We start from the raw sequence: 26,167 nt of genomic DNA, 5'->3' as shown, positions 1-26,167 counted from the left end.
AGCACAAATAAAAATGATTGAAAGTTCGAAGACCATTCCACTTTTAAACCAGAGAGTAAACTAGAGAGTGTATATTTCTCCTGCAGGTAGAAGTTTATATCATAGGTCTTTAGTTGCAGAACTGTGTCCTTTAAGAACAATGTCAAAATTCAATGCATGCTTCATGTTGCATTAATACTTACACTGGGCTTTCCAAGCTATTTAAGGAATTCTGCCAGGAAATTTGTCCAGCAGGCGGAGGAGGAGGAGGCTGAGAAGGAGGTGGTGAATGATCCGAACTTAACTCAGAAATATCTGCAAGGAAAGAGAATTAAATCAACTTTGTGAAATATTAAAATAAAATGCTGGTGTGATGCCTGACACAGTGAAAATAATATATACAAAACAGAATGTTAGTATTGTAGCACTCATCAACTGAATAATTTAAATTACACATTTTTCAAGTTTAATTTGAATAGCCTTAAACATAAATGGCTATGTTTATTTATAATTTGGTGTTTCTTTACAAGTGTGCTTCTGAGGTCAGAACCTGAGGTCTTTTAATTTATTCCAAATCATGGCATACATAATGGCGAGATTGCAGTCAAATCCTGTATGCACCAAACAGTGATTACTTCTCAGGCTGCCTGATGACTAAGCACCATTTGGTGTGGAACACATCCAGGATCTGACTACGATCTCGACAATATGTATGCCATGATTTGGAATAAGTAAAAACATTTCAGATTTAGCAAGATAATCCAGACACCTGTCTTTATTTGCAACTGTACATAAACTTTTTCCATTTGCATGAACAAATATCATTAAAATGGTCATCTGATCTACCTTCTTCCTCAGGTCAAAGCAGTTCTACAGTACTATAATCAAAGTAAAAAACATAATAAATAGCAGTAAACAAAAACTGTAGGGGGGAAAAAAAGTTAACCAGTTTTGGAATTCAGGCATTCCACACCCTGAAAAACTTCAGCTAAATACTTTAAGACATGTGTAGTACACACTGCTCCCTCTCCCCCAGCTCTTAACGTATTTATGGGCAAATCTCAATTGTCATCTTGCACTTTTTTTGTTTCACACAAGCAGCTCTTGGTTCCCTGTATAAACGGTCACAGAACGCAAAACATTGTGTGCATTGTCAATAAGAATTACAACATTGCAATATTATTATTGCTAGATTGTAGTTACTCGATTCATTCATAGCAGACCAAATGGAGTGCACAATTTCTATCGCCCGACGCCCAGGACATGAAGTTCCATGCACTGGACAGGTGGGGGGTTTTTTCTACATTTAGCCCTGCTGCGGGCAAGCAGGGCTAAATGTAGAGCAGGGGAGCCGCTGCTCGTTTTATACAAGTGATCTGGGCGGTTGTACAGTTGACTTTTCCAAGTAATTTAAGAAAATGGAATTACCCACTCAAAACAGCCCTGACGTGTCAAGGTGTGGACTCCACTAGACCTTTGAAGGTATGCTGTGGTATTGGGCACCAAGCTATCAGTAGCAGAAGTCCTGTAAGTTGCGAGGTGGTGCCTCCATGGATCAGACTTGTTTTTCCAGGACATTCCACAAATTCTCAATTGGATTGAGATCTGGGGTCCAAATCAACACATCAAACTCATTGTTGTGCTCCTCAAACCATTCTTGAACCATTTTTGCAGTGTGGCAAAGCTCATTATCCTATTGAAAGAGACCACTACCATCAGGGGATACCGCTTCCATGAAGGGGTGTACTTGGTCAGCAATAATATTTAGGTAGGTGGTACCTGTCAAAGTAACATCCAAATGAATTGCAGGACCCAAGGTGTCCCAGCAAAACATAGTCCAAAGCATAACACTGCCTCCACCGGCTCTCCACCTTCCCATAGTGCATCCTGGTGCAATTTCTTCCCCAGATAAATGTCACACATGCACCCGACATCCACACGATGTAAAAGAAAACATGAGTTGATTACCTGATAACTCTGTTTCCAGGAATCTTCCAGGACAGTCAATGAGATAAGGCTGCGCCTGCCTGCAACAGGAAACACATCAACCACATTTAAATAAATAGACCCCTCCTTCCATCCCAATTCAGTACCCTCTAGGACCGAAGGCTACCAAACATTTCAAAGTATCCCCTCTATCATCCAATCACGGATGTCCCCTGGATACCAACCAAGGGCGGGAATCTGCTGTCCTGGAAGATTCCTGGAAACAGAGTTATCAGGTAATCAACTCATGTTTTCCCCAGTCATCTTCCAGGACAGCCAATGAGAGGATCAGTGAGGACAAATCTTACCTCCTTGGGTGGGACCACAGCTTGCAGGACCTTCCTGCCAAATGCCTGGTCTTGTTGGGTCATAAGGTCCAGTCTGTAATGCCTGACGAAGGTCTGGAAACTGGACCAAGTGGCTGCTCTGCAGATCTGGTCTGGAGTAGCCCCTGCTCGCTCTGCCCATGAAGTGGCCCATGCTCTAGTCGAGTGTGCCTTGAGCGGCCCTGGTAACGTCAAGCCCTGTGCTTTGCAATTCTCAGTTATGGCCATTTTAATCCACCTAGCAATTGTGCTTTTAGTGGCCCTGTTCCCTCTAGTGGGACCCCCAAATACTACGAAGAGACGAGTCGACTGTCTCAACGGTTTCGTGACCCTAAGGTACTCTAGGACGCACCTGCGTACGTCAATTCCCCGCCATTCCTTTTCTCCAGCAGAGGTAGGGTTAGTTGCAAACGAAGGGATGACCACTTCCTGAGTCCTGTGGAAGGTGGACACCACATTCGGCAAAAAAGCCGGGTCTGGCCGTAGAACAATTTTATCTGCCATGATGGTGCAGTACGGATCAGCCATGGAGAAGGCTTGAATCTCGCTCACTCTCCGAGCAGAAACTAATGCTACCAAGAGGGCTGTCTTCACCGTCAGGTTCTGGATTGAGCACTCCCCCAGGGGTTCGAAAGGCTGTTTGAGAAACCCTTGCAATACCACCGAGAGATCCCAATTTGGCACCACCTTACTCTTTGGGGGTTTCATTCTGACTACAGCTCGCAGAAACCTCTTGATGAGAGGTTCCTCTGCCAGTCTAATATCCACAAAATTAGACAGAGCCGTCACTTGCACTTTCAGTGTACTACAGGAAAGTCCTTTCTGCAGACCGCCCTGCAGAAAATCTAACACCAACGGCACCGTGTCGGCTGTCGGTCTACCTTGGCTGTTGTACCAGCTTGAAAAGACTCTCCACACTTTCAGGTAAATTGCAGCTGTGACCGGTTTTCTACTGTGCAACAATGTGGAAACGACCTTTGCGGATAACCCCTTATTCATCAGCACCTCCCTCTCAGAAGCCACACAGCTAAATTTAAAGCCTGTACTTGCGGGTGCTTCACCGTGCCCAGCAAGTCTGCCGTCGGCGGAAGAAGCAGCGGCCCCTCCACACAAAGCTCCAGGAGTGTTGTGAACCACGGCCTCTTTTGCCAATATGGCGCTATTAAAATTAACGTCATGCTTTCTCCTCTGAGTTTCCGAAGTACATTCGGAATCAACTGTAGTGGAGGAAATGCGTAACCTAAATGGAACCTCCAAGGGTGCGCCAAAGCGTCTACCCCCAGAGCCCAGTCGTTCCTGGAGAGGGAAAAAAATTGTTCCACCTGCCTGTTGTTGGCGGCTGCGAAGAGGTCCACCTCCTGCAGCCCCACAAGCTGGTGATCCAGGCAAACGTTCTCGCGTTCAGAGCCCATTCGGATCTGTATAGCTCCGTTCGGCTGAGTGAGTCTGCCAGCTCGTTCAGGCTGCCTTTAATATGTGTTGCCGTCAGGGATAGGAGGTTTTGTTCTGCCCATGACAGAATTTCCGTCGCCAATGCCATTAGCCCATGCGAGCGCGTGCCCCCCTGCTTGTTTATATAAGCTACCGCCGCGGCATTGTCCGAGGCCACCGCTACATGGTGGCCTGCTAAGACATCTCGAAACTGGCAGAGAGCTAGCCCTATCGCCTTTAGCTCTCTCCAGTTTGACGACTTGACTCTGCCTGTGTGCTCCCAGGTATCCTGCCAAATGTGCTCCAGGCAATGGCATCCGTCATCACTATTAACGGCGCAGGCTGGCACCACAGCCTTCCCACTGAGAGGTTTCGACAGTCCATCCACCACAGGAGGGATTCCTTGGTCTCCTCCGTTATGTGGACCAGTTTGTCTAGGTCTTCTTGTCGACTTCCCCAGGCCCTCAATAGCCAATTCTGTAAGGTTCTTGAATGGAATTGCGCCCAGGTAACTGCTGGGATGGCGGACGTCATAAGCCCCACCACTCTCATCACTGACCTGACTGATACTTCGCACTGCAGCTTCAGCCTCAGCGTTTCCTCTACCAGCATAGACACTTTTTCCCCTGGTAATGTAATGGTCATTTCCTGGGTATTGATCCAATAACCCAAAAATTTTACCGTCTGTGCGGGGACCAGTTGTGACTTTTCCCTGTTCACTAACCAACCCAGACTCTCCAAGTGTTGGATCGCTAACTCCAGCTTTTGCTGGAGAACAATTTCTGATGGGGCGAAAAACAAGAGGTCGTCCAAATAAGGGATGACCCCGACCCCCTGAGATCTCAGGGGGACAAGCGTCTCTGCCAACACTTTGGTAAAGATTCGAGGCGAAAAGGAAAGGTCGAACGGCAGGGCCCTGTATTGAAAAGGAAAGGCCGAACGGCAAGGCCCTGTATTGAAAATGCAGGACCCCCGCAGGCCCCTGGACTGCAAATCTTAGTAGGTATTGTGATGACTCTCTTACTGCAATATGAAAATAAGCGTCTCTCAGATCTATAGTCGCTAGAAAGGAACCTGGGGGCAGCAGCTCTCGTATTGAAAAGATCGATTCCATGCGGAATCTTTTGTACAGTACCACCTTGTTCAGAGGCTGCAGATTGAGTATCAGTCTGCACTTTCCTGAGGGCTTCATCCTGGAAAAGATGTGGGAGTAAAATCCTCGCTTCTCCTCCAACACGGGTACCCGCACTATAATCCCCTGGTCCAGCAGATCTTGCAAAGCCGCTGTCATTGCCTCTGCTTTCTTCCGGTCCTTTGACAGGGAAGTAATCAGAAGCCTTGACGGGGGCGGTTCCGTCAGCTCTACTTTGTAACCGATCTGAACCAGTTTCAAAATGTATTTGTTGCTGGTGAGTTGCCTCCAGAGCGGGAAGAACTCCCCCAGTCTTCCTCCCGCCCTGAGCAAATCGGTCATTGGGATTTGTTGGGCTGCTGCGGGGGGTTAAAGAGGAAATTACTCTTAGACTTCCCATTTTTAAAAGCCCACCCTTTGGATTGGTCTTGTTTCTTCCCCAAAATCCCCTCTTGTCTTTACAGAAATTTTGACCCCTTTGGCCACGAAAAAACATTTTCCCCTGCTGCTTGGTCGGCAGCGGGAAACCCTTCTTCTTGTCTGCGGATCTATCCAACACCGCCTCCCAACTCCTGGCCAAACAGCAAGTCACCTTTGAAAGGGAGCTCGCATAACTTTGCCTTGGAGGATGCATCTCCTGACCAAGTTTTGAGCCACAAAGCTCTCCTGGAGGAGTTGATCAATGCAGTAGTTCAAGCTGAGTACCTAACCGCCTCAGCGTCCGCAATGTATGCGGCTGCCTTGCTCAGCACGGGGAGGGAACCCAGCAACTGATCACGATCAGTACTCCAGGTGTACTTGTAGCTGATTCAGCCACACCCCTAATGTCCTAGCCACACAAGTAATGGCCAATCCAGGTTTGAAGCCAGCACTTGCCGATTCCCATCCCTTTCTGAGCAAAGCCTCCGCCTTCCTGTCCATCGGGTCCTTCAACGCTCCCATATCTTCAAATGATAAATCAGTCTTTTTAGAGACCTTTGCTAAGGAGGCATCTATTTTCAGGCATTTGTCCCAAAGGCCCGAATCCTCTTCCGCAAATGGAAACTTGCGCTTGTGACCCGCCGAGTAAAACATTTTCTCTGGGTGCTTCCACTCCTCTTGGATCAAGTTTGAGAGTGATTTGTGGACCGGGAAAGTACGCCCTTTCTTTGTTTGAAGCCCTTTGTAAAGTTTATCATGAACTGACAGCTCAGCGGATTCTTCTTTAATACCCAAAGTATCCCATATGGCTTTCAACAGCTCACCTGTTTCAAATGAGGGAAAAAGGAATTTTCTGATGCTATGTAATTCCCCCTCCGACTCATCCTGATCCTGACTCTACCTGAGAGCCCGAGGATTCACTGGGCGCTTGCTTGCTCATGCAGCTTTCTGCATAGCCCATCGAACTACCTTCCCCCGATGTACCGGGTAAACTGGTATCTACCAGTGATCCCACTGGGTTCTGTAACACAGACCGGAAAGATTGAAAAGTGGTAACCATTTCATCTCTCATAGAATCTATCAGACCCTTGAACATCCCAGCCGATCCTTTGGCCACCACCTTCTCTAAACAGCCTTTGCATAAGGGTTTGGACCATGAAGGTGACATTTTGGCGTTGCAAGAGGCACACTTCTTCCCTTTTGGGCGAGAGCCACTAGCTTCAGCAAGGGGCTTATCCTCCGAGGCCTTGACCTGCGTAAGACAAGAAGGATGCCGTCAACCAGTGCTCTACCCAACATGCAAACAATGTTTGAGAAACATCACAACCCAGCTTGTCCTGTACCACAGGCCCCCAAAACAAGCTGAGTAAAGATAGAGGAGAATTACAAATAAAACTCGCCTAGCTTAGCGCCAGTGCCATGCTCTCCCAGATCTGGGGGGGCAACACCTGGTCCGTTCTCCGTGGGCATATTGCAGCTCACTGCCAGCCACGCTTTTGGCCCGCTCCTGACGTCCCCACTGACCGTATGTGGTCCCAGTCAGCAAGAGAACATGTGTTCCGGAACCCGGAAATGGCGCACCGGAAGCGCGTCACCGTACCGCGCCGCACTCGATGACGAGCCTAGCTCCGCGTTCAGGCGGCGCAACGGCGCTCCCAGCTGATGATGAGCACAACCCTGGAGACGCCGTCACCCTCCCGCGCAAGCCACCATGCGGTTTACCAGTCATGGCCCTCTGGAACAGCGACTCACAGTGCTCCCAACTGGTAAGTGTCTACCACACTGCACCCATTGCTGGAGCATGCCCCATACAATGCAAACACAAGAGGGGGTCCTGTACACCGCTCAGGGTAACACCCTTGCCACTACTGCACATCGGGGGGGTCACCATCTGGAGCCACTCACGTAGAGGAGGATGGTTGCCCTCCCTGAATGACGGAGGGGAACCTTGGCCTAGTCCCGGATGGGGGTCCGATAAGGGATCCCTGTATGCGCTGCAGCAGGAGATCCTGGAGTAGGTCCCAACGCATATCAGGGTTAGGCTCTGCCCTGAGGCAAATTGAAAACGAGCCCTGAAAATAACAAACATTACGATGTGACCTGTGTAGCCGGAGGAAACACAAAAAAACTGAATTGGGATGGAAGGAGGGGTCTATTTATTTAAATGTGGTTGATGTGTTTCCTGTTGCAGGCAGGGGAGCCTTATCTCATTGGCTGTCCTGATGTGATTCATCAGACCAGGCCACCTTGTTACCTTGCACAATGGCCAAATTCCGATGCTCATTTGCCCATTGTAGGCAGTGGACACGGGTCAGCATGGGCACCCTGACCGGCCTGTGGCTACGCAGCCCTATATGCAGCAAACTGCAAAGCACTGTGTGTTCAGACACCTTTCTATCGGAACCAGCACTAACTTTTTAAGCAATATGAGTTACAGTAGCTGTTCTTTTGGTTTTGACTACATGGGTCAACCTCTGCTAACCCACGTGCATCAATGAGTCTTGGCTACCCCATGACCCTGTCACCGGTTCACCAGTTTTCCTTCCTTGCACCACTTCTGGTAGGTCTTGACCACTGCAGACCTGGAACATGGTAGGTCTTGACCACTGCAGACCTGGAACATCCCACAAGAGATGCAGTTTTGGAATTGCTCTGACCCACTTGTCTAGCCATCACAATTTGGCCCTTGTCAAAGTTGCTCAAATCCTCACGCTTGCCTATTTGTTCAGCATCCAACACATCAATTTCAAAATAAATACTAAATATTCACTTGCTGCCTAATTGTACTTGAAGGTACCATTATAACAAGATATTAAATGTTATTCACTTCACCTCTTAGTAGTCATAATGTTATGGGTGATTGGTGTATATGTCCACTTTAGCCACTACATGGTGCTATGTATGTGATCAAAAGCACCAAATCTAGAAAAACTTTTCCTAAATATGATGGGATGCAGGGATTTAAATAAGTCTACCTATTAAATAATTTATGTGCAGCACATCTTCAATTTAATGCATGTTTCTAAGGCTATAAAGTTAGCTGGGTTACTGTTAGAAGGCGGGGTAGAGGGAAGAATGCGAGAGGTGCATACAAAACCCCCGGATTAAACGCCAAGGTAACCTGACAAAATATTTTCCATGTCATATGGCCAGGCTGGTGCATACACGGGCAAAGCAAACTGTGGGTGAAGTTGGAACAATCCAATTCAGCGCTTCCACTAAAGGGATTGCTGTGGTGCTTTCTCCCTATCCCCAGCCCTCTCAAATCCCACCCGGTTATCAGCCTGACATTGGTCTCCTGTCGGAAAGCTCTTCAGAAATTTGACCTTTGGCCTTTCTCTTCCCCTCTATTCTCAATACTGGGAAATACCTATTCCCTCCTAGGCTATTTGGATCACCCTTTTACAATCCTCCGGTTGGAAGGTACCAGGCTTCACATTTTTGCAAGAACTATGACTGGCTGTCAATATTCAACATGATGTCTCCAGATTGACCCTTTCGCCTGCAATTCTGGAACGCTCTGCAGCTACTCCATCATATCTCCACGTTGTCCCGTCTCTGCGTTTTAACAGATTGCAGATAGGCTTTGAAACTGTGTTCTGAGACTGGTTCTCTTTGACATTCATTATCTCTTATTTAGTCTCTGGTAGGCATGCCAAGACCAGACTACTTCCCATCCCTTCTTAGCCCATTGGGAACAAGCCTGGCAATTAAATTTTCTCTGGCACAGGCTCAAAGGATTTATCTTTCTTTCTAAAATCTTCTATCTGCTCCAAAATGCATTAATCTAACTAAAAGATCGAATGTAATGGTACAGGACCCCATCCAAAATCCATAGATTCAGCCCATTGCTTTAGACCATTGCTGGAGGTGCCCTAAACTGGATTACTGGAGCAAAGTCAGAGATATTCCAACAATTTAACGATTACCATCTCCACTCAGATACTTTTTCCATCTTCATAATTCGATTCCTGATAGAAGTTATCATAAATCAGTTTTGAGGCACCGCTTAAACGCAGCAATGGCATGCACCTCAGCATGCTGGGAGGGAAAAACTTTCCCATTTCATCCCACCTTAGCTCAATAAAGTAGAAGATATTAGGCAAATGCATTTAAAAAAGACAAAGGCTTTTTGCCGGATTCTGACTGAGGTGTTTCTTTTCAACTCCCATTTTTTTCCCCAATTTCCACTTTTCTAGACTAACCATTTACACTTTCTAGCCTCTCTTTATTCTCTCTCTACCCACAATACACATCCTAAGTACCCACTTCTTACCTCTGCGGTTCCAACTTCTCTCCCATCTGTGGCCCTGTACCCTTACGACCCTCGCCTCGATTTACCCTCTAATCTAATGCCCTCACTGCTGTTAAAAGGGAACCTAACAACACACTAAACCAACTTCCTGCTACTTTACTTTCCCTTTCTTCCCCCTCACTAATATATTGGTAAAAATATACTTTAAGAACAGTGAAATCTTCGCTAGCTGCCTTTCCCTCTCCCACTCATAGATGGATTTAACATACATACGTATTGTATACGTGCTGACGTGTTGGCTAGTGATGTTGAGTAATTTGTATGTATTGTTCAACAAACAAGATTCTGCATTGGAGCCCATTGGGTACATATACATTACTTGCAAAAAAAAAAAAAAAAAAAATTGTGCCTGCACAATTGACTGTTCTCTAAAGTTAGATTTCAAAATGGTTCTGCTTGGCGAGCAGTATTGTTCCACAAAGAGATTTGTTATTACATAGAGTGAATTTGCAGAAAGCAACTCAGGGTCAGGGTCCTGCAATAATCACCAAAAGAATACTGCAGCCATGTTAGCAAAAAGAAAAAAAACACAAAAGAGAAAAAGTGGCAAATTGGAGCTTTACTACTCTTTCCCCTGGATGCAATATATGCTGGCTGCTACAAGACCCCAACAGCATTACCCAGCAGCTCTATGAGCTCTTTACAATCAGCAAACTTTAACACTCAATTCTCTCGTTGTTCTTTAGCAGAGCTGCCAAGTAAACACCTACACGCTGTCAGCTGGCCTCCTCCCACTGCACTTCAATTGATTCCCCTGCAAAAGATAGACATTAGGAACCAACAGACATGTATGGGAGAAGAGATCAGAAGACAGAAAGGAAGAAAGTACAGGCCAGGTGAATGAATAGGAAAATTGGGTGAGTGGGAGAAAGCGGTGACTCACAATAAATCTGTGTGAATTGACACCACTACTTTTGGAGTGCAATCTGTGTATAGCTTATGATTTAAAAAATCCAGCAAAAAAACCCATTAAGCTCAGTTTCTCAACCTATGTTCTGTAACCAAATTCAGTGATCTGGCAGCACAAGTAATGTGTCATCTGAAGTCACTTTATTTTGAGCCGACAGCTTGTGTGTGAAAATACTATAAATATTTAAATTACACAGACTCTCAAAAATTGCCAAAAGTTCAAGACCGCATACACTTTCCTGTTCACTTGTTCACCTAGTGACTTGTTATACCTCCTACCCAGATTTCCCAGCATGAGGCGTTAAGAGGTATCCCCCTCACTCCTTTGAGAGCCAGCAACCAACACTTTGCATGGCTGCTAGCTCTCAATCTCGTTACCAACAGCTTGGGTTCCCACTGGCAATTATAAAGTAATTGGAGTGTACTCAAGTGATAGAGGACATAGTAGACATGCAGGGTGTACACTTCACTGACAAAATAAACCAGCTTGAAGATCAACACTACCATCTTTAGGCTGCAGTGGGATCTGCAGTGCCATGTATTTAAGTGTTTTATTGTCATATACAATTATATTGTTAAAGCTGAAGTTAAATCTGCTTATATTTTCCCTCCCCCTGTATCAACATGCTAATTGAATGTTTAAATAAAAGTGTTCCATTTCCATTACAAAGCTTATTTTAGGGCTAGACAAACTCTCGGGAGACAGGTCGCCTATGCTCCCTAAAATTAACAGCTAGAGCCTAACTTTTGAGGTTTTCTCTAGTTGTTGTCAATGTAGTTGGCTCCTAAAAAATCCTGCTGGCTCCTGAATTCAAGATTTATTAATCCATGCCTCATTTTACTGCATTTAAAGTGACCCTTAAAGTGACATTAAACTCAGGAGTTTCATTTTAAAAATGCATTCAAAGTACCCTAACCATTAAAGGAGAACTATGAGATGAGTGATTTCCACTCACCTCATAGTTCTAGCCGACCTGCGACAATGAGACTGTCACAGGTCGGCTCAGTAGATCGAGAGGTGAGCGAACACATACCAGGTTCGCTCACCTCTCGATTTAGTCACGGCTCTCTGCCGTGACAGGGGGAGGGGCTGGATTCCCCTCTCCCCGCTCCGATCTGCCAGCGCTGACTGGAATGATAATAAAAAAAAAATAATAATCTGTGATTTGTCAGCCAACTCAATCAAAACAATATATTCCCTGTATAGAAAAAAAACTTACTGTACTCGCCCATTAACACAGCTGCTTTTAGATCAGCTGTCACTCACGCAGCTGGGCGGATCTTGACAGCGATGTTGGGATCCGCTCCGGCGTCTCAGTATACCGCGAGCTGTAGCTCGCGGTATACTGAGCTTAGGGTAACGGGAGGACGCTAGTTTGTGTCCTCCCGTTACCCTAAGGAGAACTATGGGGAAAAACACTGACCCCATAGTTCTCCTTTAACAAAAATGTAGATTATTTGTGTATTACTCGGCTGAATTTGTGCCGACACTGTCCACCCTTCTGGAGGTTGTCTACTTTCGTTTCCCACGTTCCCTGTGTGTGTTGAAAAGTAGCCACCCCTCCAAGCTTACTCCTGTGATCGACTACAATCTCACATTTAGTTTACTAATTTGTATTGTGATTGTAGTCTATCACAGGAGTGAGCTTGAGGTGGTGGCTACTTTACAATTCCAGAAGGAAGGACGGTGTGAATTCCGTGATGATTTGAAAATCTACATTTGAGTGATAAATAAGATGCATTTTTGTTAATATTTAGGGAACTTGAATGCATTTTTAAGATTTAACTCCTGATTTATCAGTAGCCCCCTTTTCACGACAGGGTCCCCCCTTAACATCAGTCTTCATTGCCCCTTCTCTATCACAGTCCCACTACCACAAAATTTGAGGCACCCCTGAGGAAGCCAGAAAGCAAATCAGGGCACATCGGAAGGCTGTTTTATATGACAAAATCAAACACTGAATTTTATGCTTAAGGTCAGCCAGAACAGCCACGGTCATGCATTAATTTCATGTTATTCACAGTATATGGAAGATCGAATCTAATGATCACTTACCATCCTGAACAGAGTTCCTGTCCTCGCTATCGCTGTCATTTACTTGAGGAATATTAACCAGAAATTGGCGATTATCCCTCAAAACAGTGAGTGTAAGTTTTCCTTTTGACTTCTCAATAAGCCGGCGAGTGTCAGCCAATGACATATTTTCACTTGCAACTCCATTGATCTATAAAAGAGAATTTAGAATTTACCAAACCTTAAAGTGACTGCAGCCCACCATTCCTCTTGCTATACCATCTAATAGGTGTGTGTGTGTTTTGTGTGTGTGTGTGTGTACTTTACATATCTTCCATTCACTTACTTAACCCCTCCTAACTTTATTTGCTGGAAGTCTTAAAAGAGAACTATAGTGTAACCTTTTTATCCCATAGTTCTCCTTAGGGTCACAGGAGGACATATACTAACGTCCTCCCGTGACCCAAACTAAGTATACAGAGGGCTATTGCCCACTATATGCTGACAGCACCGCTTGAGAGCCACCCTGCTGGCTGTTTACAGCGCGCTCTACCTATCTAGAGGCAGACCCATCTATACCTGCCCCTCCACTCAGCTATACCCATCTGTCCCTCCAGTCAGCGCTGGAGAAATCAGAGAGGGGAAGGGGGCAATCCATGCGGGGAGGGGTCACTGACAGTCACCACTCTCTGCAGGGAGATGATCAGTGAGCAAGCGACGGTATGTTTTCGCTCACTTCCCAATTAATATAGCTGACGTGTGACCGTTTCAGTGTCACACTTCTGCTCTAACTATGGGGATGAGTTTAGTTTACTCACCCCATAGTTCTCCTTTAATTTTTTTTTTCTACTGGCTGAGTGACAGGAAACAGGGAGTAATAAAGTGCTTACAACAACTTCCATACACAGCTACATCAAACTAAAACAATCCCCAATATAACACAAAGCCTCATATGTAAAGCTGTATAGCCGCACCTAAAGTGCTGGTAAATGTCCAGAATTACATTTTATGATTAATCCATGTTCAATTTAACTTTATTTTGATGAGCATATCAGCTAACTGGTTTTAGTATTGGGGAACAATGCATGACCCTCTTAATAAAACAGATAAGTGAAATTATCAACGGTACTCTTTACCATATTACATATAAAAATGGATGACGAAACGTCCTGTTTTATTGTTATTAGGAATTCTGCTACTGTTTCCTGTATCAGGTCCAGAGAACAGAGCCCATATACAAGTGATATATAATTGGACCTATTGTCAGATAGGTTTTTTTCCATGTTAAGTGCATGCAGTTTAAGTAATGTTGAAGTGTAGCACTAACAATATTGCCTGTCAATGATAACAATACACCTGGAGAGAAGGTAATAGGAGGAGAGAACTAGCTAAAGCTTGCCATACATCTGGAGATGCCTATATGGTAGCGCGAGGGATTACACTTATGTCTCATGTTCATAAGGCTGGGCACACACCTTGCAACTTTTGTCTTGCGATGGTTGTAAGGTAATTAAAAAAACGTACGATCTGCCCATCTTTGACAGGCAGATCGTACTTGCGATCATCGCAAGCCCGCCCCGCTGAGGGGCGGGCTTCCGATGACCGCAATGCTGAACGGGCAGTGTGTGCTTGCGCACACCGGCCCGTGCGGCAATTATCTTACGAGCATGCCACAAACCAGCCGTACGATTCTCAAACATGTTCCTAAAACAAAAGTCGTGCGACCGTACATCGCAAGGTGTGTGGGCACCTGAAGGAAGGGTGGTGGATTTACAAAATGAAAAGCCTGACACCAGGAGGATTGAATGTGGATTTTGATCTCAATTGTTTCATTAATGACAACTGAACAGAGGGATAAGGTTTTATTTGGAGATTATGGATAAGGAATGGTTAAATTTGGATATTATAATATGGGACATTTTATCAGGTTGTTTTATTTATAAAGAAAGAGTTTCTATTTCTGGGATTAAATATTACTTATCTCTAATATGGGGGTTTGATGTAGTAATGTAGTATTTACTGTAGGTAGATTTAGAGGTCAGTATCAGTATTCACGCAGAGCTGCTTCATTTTTTTAATCTTTTATTATGTTGGATTTTAGGACATTCTAACCCATTTTTGTGGTAGGCGACTCTAGGTTGTGTTCTTATTGCTATAATTGGAATATATAAAAGATGTACTTTTGGTGATTTAAGAGTTAATACACTATATCCATGGAATGGTAATAGTTTAACCAGATTAAGATTCATTTGATGAGGACTATAACTTAGGACTTTTATATTTTAGTTTTGTATGTTTGTTTAAAACTTCAGAAGTTATTCTGTTTGTATGTAATTTATGCACTTTTAAATGGATGATTAAATGCGCACAATTGTTTATGGAGTTGTTCATAGCGTGCGGGAGTGATTTAAATGATTGGGTCGTGTCACTGACTCCTAGGCCCTGAAGAAGTCCAGAGTGATGCAACGTACGTCGGGCAGGGTCTTGTGACGCGAGACGGAGCAGAGGAGTGAACGTGTATTGGGAGTGTGAAGCTCAATCCACTGTTGATGGTTTTAATATGTGTTGGCCAGCAAATTACTGCAAATGTGAGTAGTATTTTAATAAATTGAGTATTTTAAGCCAGTCACTATGCACTACAGAGTATATCTTCTCTCCTATACATGCCAGGATTGGATAAGCAGTACATATTTTATAACGGAGGATGGGTGACATACCCATGATTAACAGGGAGCTACTTATGAGCTATTAATAAATCAAGAAGGAAGGGGAGATCATTCCTTGTGAAACTGCAGTATTCAGGTTGTGGGAAAGATATTCAATATCTAAGTTCGGAGTTGTCTTTCTTTGACACGTGGTGATTTAGTTTAGAATGAAGACACATGTTTATAAACTGAGTAAAGTTGTTCACTTGGAAGCACTACAAACGGACTTAATTGTGTGGAATAGACAGCATCACATATTTTTCACTTAAATTGGGGTAACAGTGGAGTTGCATTGTATAAGAATATTTACTTTTTTTGTTTTTGTGTTGCATAAGATCACTTACTATATTTGTTTTTTGTGTTGATTGTTCTATTTAGGCATTTTTGTAGTGCAACAATTGTCAATTAATATTATTGCAAATAAGGAAGTGACTTGCACTATTAGTGGCTCAGGATTTGTATATTTAATTCTTGTACTTTATTAATAACAATACACCTGCCAATGCCTTTGTCTGTTTCTCTTTCAAGAAGAACAGAGCCATCAGTGTTCTGACACTTTCCAAGGTCAACATTTACTGACCTTTACCTCAAATGAGATGTCGACTTATCGATGCCATAATCATGTGGATCAGGGGTTTCAACCTCAATTCACTTTGGGGCCACTGAACAAAATTTAATTCATCAAAACAAAATAACTTTATACGGTACCAGTTCCACAGGTTTGAATTTTAATCATAGAGGACCAACAAATTCACACACACACACCTTCTTAAAATAAAAGAGCCCCCTCACCTGCTTACATTTTGTGCAGGGAGGGGGCACATTCCCTGGTGGTCCAGTGGGGATTAGTACGGTCTGCACCTTTGGCAGACCTTACTAATCCTTCCTTTTGGCCAGCAACCCAGATGCAGACCGTGCAGCTGCTCCCCAAAGTCAGGTACACAGTGCGTTTTCAACTGGCTGCGGGCCACATGGTACCAGTTCGTGGGCCAAATTCTGCCTAAATACTGTCTGAGTCAGTGACTGATGATTAAATTGAAGATCAACATGGCAGCCAGACAAATAGCGTTTTCAGAAGAAGGTAAGCAGTGGCAATCTACCTTTTTCTCTAATGACAGATTTTTTTGCAACAGGATTGTACTGACTATCGGGGTGTGAGCTAGTTAGGTCTTTATCTGGTCAAACTATGACAGAAATGATCACCAAGTAGTGGTGAGTAAGAAAATACCTTCAGAATGAGATCTTCCTAGATCGTTTTTGAATACCTTAAGAATGAGATCTCCCTCCTGTAGTGATTTTTCCTGAGCAGCCAGCCCTGTGTCTGTGATATGTTTAATGAAGATTTGACTACCAAGCTTCAAACCATATTCTGCAAAATACATAACAGAAGAGTAAACAATACATTGAGGCAAAGAGGCAAAAACAGTCAACTGCACAAAGTTTTGATTTTGGGGTAGTTACAGTTTTATGTAACACAGCTAAAGAAAGACCAAGTAAGGGTCTTTCTTTAGCTGTGTTACATAAAAGCTAAATACGCTAAAGACAGACCCAGTGCAGCATAGAAAAATATACAGAGTGTATAAGAAATCCTGTGTCAGTGAAGTGCAACATACCTTGGGATTCTGTCTGTTTCACTAATATGGTCTTAACAGGTTTAGAGGGTACATCCTGAACAGGCAGTCGCTTGAAACCAGACACAAGTTCAAGCCCACTATAGGGCTGTTCCACAATATCACTTCCCAAGTCTGTTCTTGAATAGTCTCCAGCATCACTTCCAGAGTACCCCCTGCCACTACCAGTTTCTCTCCATCTGTTTGAGCCAACGGACTCCCTGTCAGAGCTTTGTTTCTTCTTGTTGCCAGCCCTCTTCCTTGAATAATTTCCTGCTCCACTTCCAACACCTTTCAACCTGTGCTGTCTTGAGTGGTAAGAGGAACGATGAGTAGATCCCCCTGAGCTACGTCCACTGGAAGAATCCCCTTCATAGCCTCTTGCTGTATCCTCATGTGGCTCCCTGCTGAAACTTCCATATCTCTCTCTCCAGGCTACAGAAGAATCTGCTTCTTCTCTTCCTTCTTTGTCAAGAGAGTTTGAATACATAAGCTCTGATGTGTGTGATGCCCTAGAGCCGTGAGAAAGGCCTGTGGAAACGGGGGGTACAGAGTTGCTCCCAGGAAGTTGGATTTTTCGAGGACGTTTCACAGTCTATGGTAGGAATGTGAAGGTTAGAATGGTTTACTTTAACAAAATTATTCTTAATTATTTCATTGCTTTTATTTGTACCAAGTTATAAATCTCAAAAATCTCTCAAAAACCCCACTACATGTAAATTTGATTTGCATTTTGCTAAAACAAGAAAATGATCCATTCTCAAACATTGGGGTACTTTCCAGTCATACTCAAAAATCAGCACAGAAATGCATATAGAAGGATGCACATTGCCTCCACGGGACTTTGTATTTCAAGCAAGACATTGTCAAGTGACAGCATCTCTGCAAGGGGAATCCCTTGACCCTGCAAGGTGACAGTTTCTCTTTAATGTGAAACTGTGAAGACAGAAAGATAGGAGCTGACTTGCAAATAACTCGTCACGTAGAGTGTACGTGACGAGTCATTTGGTCCCTTTGTGGCTGGACGTACAGTGTACGTCTCCCGTCACGAAGGGGTTAAAGGGCCAGGCTTTCTGGCTGTCATCCTTATCTTGGCTATACTACCCACTGAGTAGCTAGAAAAAAATTGATCTATCAACTATACTTGCCCTAGATCAATGACCAAGTAATGAAGCCACAATCAGGATTGGAGACCAGGTGAGATAGGAAAACTATGGTGAAGGGAAATAAGATGCTGACATTTTGCTTTGGGACAAATCCTTAGACCAGGAATGACATTAGTAACTAAACAACTTCTCCAGTAAATAATTATCCCTGCCTTAAAAGTAGACAATCCAAAAGCACCATGACTGATATCTACTGAACTATTTCCAGATCCTCTCGGACACTAACATACAGGGTAACTTATATTGCAGAGAAGTTCAGAAACTTGGGGTAAGCTGAAACCTTTGAAGTGCACAGTTGCTTTTGAAGATAGATTGTAGAGATCAGCCGACTCATTCCATGTGTGATTGATATCTCAATTGTTCCAAGGGAGACAACTGCACTGAGCCACTGGGAGCTGCCTAAACTCTGCAACAATAACACAATAAGCCCATACTAAACATATACTATAATATACTTTACCTTTATACATAATGGTCTGATTTTAACCTTTTTTTGGCCATAGTTCTCTTTATGGTCACAGGAAGGCATTTACCAATGTCCTCCTGTGACCCAAAACTCAACATATAGTGGGCTATTGCCCTCTATATGCTGACAGCACAGAGCAGAACAGCACTGCAGCTGGGAAGGATCGCAACAATAGTGTTGGTATTCACCCTGCTACCTGATTGACATCTGTGCCTATCATCTTCCTATCTGTTCGTCCAGTCAGCACTGGAGGAACGCAGAGGGGAATCAGACAGACACTACTTTCTGCAGAGAGAAGATTGTGAACTCAGTGATCAGAGGTATGTGATTGTTCAGTTCTCGATCTATAGAGCCGACGTGTGACCGCTGCAGTCACACATCGGCTCTAACTATTGGGATGGGTTTATTTGTCATCCCATAGCTCTCCTTGAAAAAGTGTTTGAATTAAAGGCCCACCAAACAGTTAATAATTGTGAACATTTTATTACAGGCTAAAAACAGAATATCATTTTTTAAAAACTGAGTTTTCAAGTCAGAATATCTTTTGACACATGCAAAAATAATTGCTTACCACATTGGCAGTTTTCAAACATGACTTCAGAGTGTGAATTGCAAATGATGAGGTCACATTCTCCATTGAAACCCCATTCACCATTACAATGTGATCCCTTGTCCTGAAGAATCAATAATATATGAGCAAAAATAAAACAAATTTACTTTAAAAAGATAATCAATAACCACAATGAAATTATGGGGAGAATAGTCAAACTTTTTTGCTTACTGTAATCTATTATCAGCAGGTCCCCCAGGAACAATGTCTGAAACAATGATTGACTGATCACCATCTTTGCTACTTGGGCGGTCTCTGCCTCCAGCGATAGCAATACCAAAGCCTCTTCGAGGGTCCTGCAGGTCATTTTAATACATGGAAGAAGAGAATGTAAAGTTGGTCTGTACCAAGTACCCTGTTCAGAATGTTGTGTCATTCAAATCAATCTTTGTAAACATCTGGGAAACATAAGATAGCAAAATGTACTAGCATACTAGAGAACCTACAGTAAGCATGCATGGGTCCAGCACAGTCTGCAGCATGTTAAAATATCAGACATACCCTTTGTAATGTGCTGTACCATGACATCATCTTGAGAAAATGTTATTTGTCTCTCTCTGGAGTCTATACCCATTTTAATACAAGAAAGTATTTTGCTTGCTTTAGAAACTGCAGCTTGACATTGCATGCTATTATTCAGTCTATGATCTACCAGAACACCCAGATCTTTCTCCATCATTGACTCCCCCAAACATACTCCCCCCTAGAGTGTATGACACATGCATGTTTTTGTGATACGTGAAGATGTGTAGCGCTAGGTCTATGTGTATCTAGAGACTGGTTTTCAAACATCAACTTTCAAAACACCTACACCACTGAAATTAGCCCCCAAAGCACCTGGGCTCTTCAGTATGTATACTGAGGAGAAGAAAGAGTTTAGTACTTCGGCCCTCTCCTTGTCATTTATGACTAAATTCCCTCTTTTGTCCTTAATTGAGCCTATCTGCTCCTTTCTTACCTTTTTACTGTTTATATATATATTGGTAAAAATGTTTATTTATTTTTTTACTATCTATGGCAATATGTATTTCGCACTCTATTTTAGCCGTCCGTATTGCTAGTTTGTATCTTTTATTGCTTTCTTTATAGTTAGTGATCATAAACATATATATTACCCTTTGATAGGGAGTTGTGACCATTAATTGAACCGAAGTGAAAAACCTTCTTGATTAGTAACACATGAAGTCATCCTAAGGTGAAAATCATTTCCAAATATTAAACAATGCAGTGATAATAGTACTCTACCAAAACAAGGCAAATGGGGAAAAAACACACAAAAAGTGGACACTTCATATATTAAGTGTTTCATAGATCTGTTATTTCTGTTCCAAAAACAGATTCTCTTGACGCGTTTCATCGAAAAAGACTTACTTTTTGAAGTTTTTTTCGATGAAACGCGCCAAGGGAATCAACTGGTGTTCATAAACATAATATATATGTTTATGATCACTAACCTAGATTAGTGAAGAGCCCAGGTGCTTTGGGGGCTAATTTCAGTGGAGTAGGTGTTTTGGAAATTGATGTGTTTGAAAACCAGTCTTTGATACACATAGACCTAGAGCTACACATCTTCAGGTATCACATCAAAGGTTAATATAACCAAGGGGGGCGTGGCCGGGATGTGAGGCAGAGCGGACGTGTCTGAGGGAGCTCCGCCGCTATACTGAGCTGTATCCTGTGTAAATCCTGGCGATCCGGCTCCTGACTTACATACCTGATCTCCGGTGGATGCCCGGTGCGGGGGGATATGTCCTCTAGGTCCGGTAAGCGTGGCAATACTCCGAAACAAGGTTGGAGACGATCCCTTCGTGCGGCCTTGTGTCCCGTCGCCGCCATCTTGCCCTCCTCCTCCACTGCCTGTGAGTGCACACACTGGATCCTGTGTATGGAGGGTGCAGCTGCAGGAATGGCTCTGGCCCCTCCAGATCAGCCTGTCTCCCCATCGACAGCAGGTAAGGAAAGGGCTGAGACAAAATCCATGCTGGATGCCATTGAGGGCTGCAAAAGCGCTCTCACGGCCAAGATTGACCACTTGGCAGTGGAATGTACATTGATCAGGCATGATCTGGACAAAATTAGGGGCCGGTTGTCTCAGGCCGAGACACAGGTCTCTGGGGTGGAAGACTCAGTCCAGGACCATACTACTGCTATACAAGACCTGCAGCGTACAGCCTTCTCAACTACCGGGACAAGGTGTTGGCGGCCGCTAGGACCTACCCAGACCTCCAGCACGAAAATGCTTCGGTCCGCCTGTTTTCTGACTTCTCGGCGGAGATTCAGAAGCGGAGGAAGACCTTTGTGGAGGTGAGACGCCGTCTCAGGGAAAAGGGCATCCAGTACAACATGCTGTACCCGAGTAGACTTCGGGTTCCCCATGCGGGCACGGTCCACATGTTTGACTCACCTGGATCCGCGGCTGAGTGGTTGGACGCGCTGGGGTAAGCAATTCCTGGCTGCTGATGCCTGGTGCGTCCTCTCCTGCCTAACCCTTCTGGATTTATTATGTGAAAAGACCATCTGGATACCGGATCAGCATGCTATTTTCCGCTCCCCCACTATTTGCCTGGCAGTTGAGCCTACTGTGGGGTGGACAGAGGCTGACTACCAGAGGCCTAAAGCTCCTTGAAAATCCGTGTGGAATGTGCCTCCTGTTGGCCTTCGGGTCTCAAGTTTAACCTTGTTTGGCTCCGGTTATGCCTTTTCCTTCTTTATTATTTTCTCCACTCATACTGGACGGAGGCTGCATTGCCCGACTGGGGCTGGATATCAGCTTCGAAGACTGCAAGGCTTAGGGGAGGGGGTACGCCTGGTCCCTCCTATATTAAGTACAACACACTGGACCTCGAGGTGTCTTCTCTGATCCTTAACAAGGGATTTTCCTACTGGGTGGCGGCGGCAGCACGCTCCCTCAACTCCTGGACACCTACGATTTTTTGAATTTTTTTTTCTTTTGCTTTTTGGCTTACTTTTAGCAGCTGCTGAGCTCTCGTTCATGACCCTAGGGTACTCCCCTTAGTGTAGGTGGAGTATCACTGACTGTTTTTTTGGGGGGTTTTTGGTCTGAAACTTCTCGGGACAATGTTGTTGTTTTGGTTATTGTGTTTCCCAGGGAAGAGGTGTTCTATGGTTGTTGTGGGATCCTGGGGGGTTGTGTGTCGCCCTGCACCTCGCTTACACCTGGTGCCTACCCGCTTGTATTGACAGGTATTATGGGTTTGGATGACATTAAAGTATTATCCTGGAATGTACGGGGTCTCAATAACAAATTTAAGAGATCCATGGTGCGTAACTATTTGAAGCAACTTACCGCGCATATTATCATGCTACAGGAGACTCATTTAGATGGTAATAAGGTATTGGCCCTGAGACGCCCCTGGATACAGAAGATGGTGCATACCACTTATTCCACGTATTCCCGGGGGGGCTTAGTGCTCATTAATAAATCCCTTCCTTGCACTGTTTTGCATACTGTCACAGACCCAGGTGGAAGGTTCGCTATTGTGGTACTTGATATCCAAGCTACACGGATGGCGGTGGTCAGTGTTTATCTGTCCCCACCGTTCAATGTACAGGTTTTATATACGATCCTGGAGAAACTTGCTCCCTACCTTCCGCTGCCGGTTCTCATCTCCGGGGATTTTAACAATATCCTTAACTCCGCTCTGGACTCCTCTAACCCGGCTAGGCCTACGGGCACTGAATTACTATCCTGGGCCAAAACGGCCATGGTGGAGGAGGTGTGGAGGTGGAAGCACCCTGGCACCAGGGCTTATTCTCATTTATCCTATGTTCATGGCTCCTCGGCCCGGATAGACATGGCGTTTGGCAACCAGACCATGTTGGGAATGGTGTCGGGGGCTACCTACTTACCTGGTGGCCTGTCGGACCATGTCCCACTGTCTATCACTTTTTCAGTGCCCAGGGGCAGGAAGTCAGGGGGCTGGAGACTATCGCCTGAGTGGTTGGGGGAGGAGGGAGTGGCAGCGAGGGTGTCTCCGGCAATGCTGACCTATTGGCATGAAAATGAGGGAACTGCGTCGGCACCAATGGTGTGGGATGCTTTTAAAGCTACAACTAGGGGGGAGTATATCTCTAGCATTAAGGCAGCTCGCAGGGAGCAAGGTGCCACCCTTACATTGCTCCAAGACAAGGAGGCTAATTGTGCGGCGGCTTACGCCGACTCCCCTGGTGAGTCCACGGTGGCTGCCCTTAAGCAGGCGCGGCGTTCCATCAACTTGCACCATGTGGGACTGACGCAGTGCTCCTGGCGGCTGTCAAAGGAAAATCTGTTCGAGAAAGGAGACAAGAACGGTAAACTCTTGGCAATGTTGGTAGCGGAACAGAGGTCACAAACTAACATTCCTGCAATACTCACTGCCACAGGGGTGAGGTTGACAGACCCCCCCTCTGGTTCTGCAGGAGTTTCATGCATACTATAAAGAGCTTTATTCGCACATTCCTGAGTATGACCTGGGTGCCTTGCAGGACCTGTTGGGTGGGCTTGCTATCCCTCAGTTAGCTGATGCAGACCAAACATTCCTGGAAAGACCTATTACCCTGCAGGGGTACAGTTGGCAATAGCCTCATTCCCTAACGGCAAGTCCCCTGGGCCCGATGGCTTTCCGGCTGAGTGGTATAAAAAAATATGTGGATTCTGTTGGACCAAGGCTCAGGGACCTATATATTGATTGTCTGGAGATGGGGGTTCTGCCCGACTCCTTCAAAGACGCCCATGTGGTGTTGCTGCCGACGCCGGGGGAAGGACCCTCTCCTATGCTCCTCGTACAGACCCATTGCTTTGCTCAATATGGATCTAAAAATTCTAACCAAGGTCCTGGCGACACGCCTTTCTAGAGTTCTGGGGTCTCTGGTAAATATTGACCAAACGGGGTTTATACCAGGCAAGTCTACGGATACCAATTTGCGCAGACTGTTCACCAATATTCAGCTAACTCATGACCATGTGGGCTCTAGGGCTTTGGCCTCACTAGATGTGGCCAAGACTTTCGACTCTGTGGATTGGGGGTACATGTGGGAAGTACTGAGATTAATGGGCTTTGGCCCAGAGTTTCGGAGGTGGATCAGTATCCTCTACAGCGCCCCTAGGGCAGTTCTTAAGATTGGATCTCTCCTGTCTGAGGCTTTTGTGATTGAGCGGGGCACTCGCCAGGGATGCCCTCTGTCTCCAAGCTTGTTTGCACTGGTGATGGAGCCCTTGGCGATTGCTCTCCGCTCCTCACGGGAGATCTGCGGCCTTAAAATAGGGGGTATAGAGGAAAGACTGGCGCTCTATGCAGATGACCTTATTCTTTTCCTGGCGGATGCAGGCCCATCACTCAGGGCCGCACTGAGGATCTTGGACACCTTTGCCAGATTTTCAGGGCTAAGGGTAAATTGGTCTAAGTCCCATGTGCTTCCCCTAGACCCAATCACGAGCAGATGCCTCTCTCCCTCTGCAGTGGGTGGACACCATCACTTATCTGGGTGTTCAGCTAACAAAAATCGGTCAAGGATTGCTTCTCCCTGAATCTTCTCCCGCTGCTTTCCCAACTTAAGCTACGGTTGGAATCTTGGAGACATCTTCCCCTCTCCCTGGTGGGCAGGGTTAACCTGATCAAAATGAAAATATTGCCTGTTTTTCTGTACTATCTCAGGAACTCGCCGGTCTGGGTACCACAACCCTTTTTTCAGAAAATTAACACCCTCCTTAGCTCCTTCCTATGGAACTCAAAAGTTTCCAGGATTAAATTGTCCATCTTACAAGAGCCATGCTGTAGAGGGGAATTGGCGGTCCCAGATTAAGAAATACTATCTAGCTGGTCAAATGGTGGTCCTGCATAAGTGGCTCACAAGCGATTCTGGGGACGCAGCAGTGGTGGTGGAGGCAGCCTCGCCGGGATCCTATGCGGCCCTGGGTGGAATACCGTTGAGGGGTCTCAGGGCCCCATATGAGCTCACGGTGTCTATGAGAGCTACAATTATGGCACGGTCCTCCATTCGTAGGCAGTTGGGTCTGACCCACCAGGGGTGGTCCCCACACACTCCTTTATGGAAAAACCCGCTCCTGTCTCATTTCTTAAACATACCCGATATTCAGGTCTGGCCTGGAAAGGGAATTAGAACACTAGGGACTTGACCCTAAATAATTCACTTCTCACCTTTGATCAAATGCAGGAGAAATATCATGTCCCTAAAGCATATCTGTTCCGCTACCTACAGCTGCGTCATGCGTTTCGGCGCCAATTTGGTGGGTTGACATGCACAAACCAGATGTCCAGATTGGAGATTTTGTTGAGAAGGGAGGCCCTCACTAAACCACTGTCGGAGGTTTATAGGCATCTCTTCCAGACATCATTGGTACATACATTACACTGCAAGGGTTCCTGGTTAGTGGACGCTCCGGTGCTCACGGATGAGGATTGGGAGGATGTATGGGACTATCCTTTTAGCCACCTAGTGTCTGCCCGAGACAAGCTCATACAATTTAAAATTCTACATCGGGTGTACTACACTCCGGCAAGACTTGCCCGCATCTACGGGGGCAGCAGCTCTGCATGTTGGAGATGCTCTGATTCGACGGCAGATCTTATCCACATTTTGTGGGCCTGCCCACGAATCAGACCATTCTGGCTTGCGGATACAAATTTCATGTCACAATTTGTTGAAGTGCCCTTCATTACTGATGTGAAAACGTGTATTTTGGGGCTAACTGAACACCTAGCTCCCACAACCGCAGGACAGATTTTCCTGGGGGTTTTGTTGTACTGCGCCAGGAAGGTAGTAACACTGAGGTGGAGACAGAATGCGCACCCCACTATCTCAGACTGGAAGGGCCTAGTAAACTCCTACCTAAGTATTTATAAGGCTACATATCAGAGCAGAGAATGCCCTAATAAGTTTACAAAAGTGTGGGGACGCTGGGTAGAATCTGCAGACACAGCGGGTTGAACGGGCTGCACTCTCACCTGTGAAGGCATCAGGGTTAATGTATGTGATGGATTGGGGTACTCTGTATAAATCATTTTTGAATATGTTCACTTTTGTTACTCTGTACAATATGTAATGCTGGGTATTATACTGGCACTCTGCGGGGAGGGG

The 26,167-nt window shown here is 45.1% G+C and overlaps 1 protein-coding gene across 1 annotated transcript in view; it reads right to left on the bottom strand.

The window, feature by feature from the left end:
- The window catches only part of LOC108794328 (tight junction protein ZO-3-like), a 45,191-nt gene that overhangs the window by 4,984 nt on the left and 14,040 nt on the right, over positions 1 to 26,167 (bottom strand). Inside the window, exons 2-7 of the mRNA XM_018565351.1 lie at positions 19,241 to 19,365; positions 19,031 to 19,133; positions 16,831 to 17,422; positions 16,483 to 16,586; positions 12,555 to 12,723; positions 183 to 294 (exon numbers count right to left, since the gene is read on the bottom strand). Of these exons, the coding sequence (XP_018420853.1) occupies positions 183 to 294; positions 12,555 to 12,723; positions 16,483 to 16,586; positions 16,831 to 17,422; positions 19,031 to 19,133; positions 19,241 to 19,365 (1,205 nt within the window). The remainder of the gene's footprint in view (positions 1 to 182; positions 295 to 12,554; positions 12,724 to 16,482; positions 16,587 to 16,830; positions 17,423 to 19,030; positions 19,134 to 19,240; positions 19,366 to 26,167) is intronic.

Source organism: Nanorana parkeri, unplaced genomic scaffold, assembly GCF_000935625.1.
Source record: "Nanorana parkeri isolate BGI_ZX_2015 unplaced genomic scaffold, ASM93562v1 scaffold836, whole genome shotgun sequence".
Lineage (NCBI taxonomy): Eukaryota > Metazoa > Chordata > Amphibia > Anura > Dicroglossidae > Nanorana > Nanorana parkeri.
This window is presented reverse-complemented; position numbering and strand designations above follow the sequence as displayed.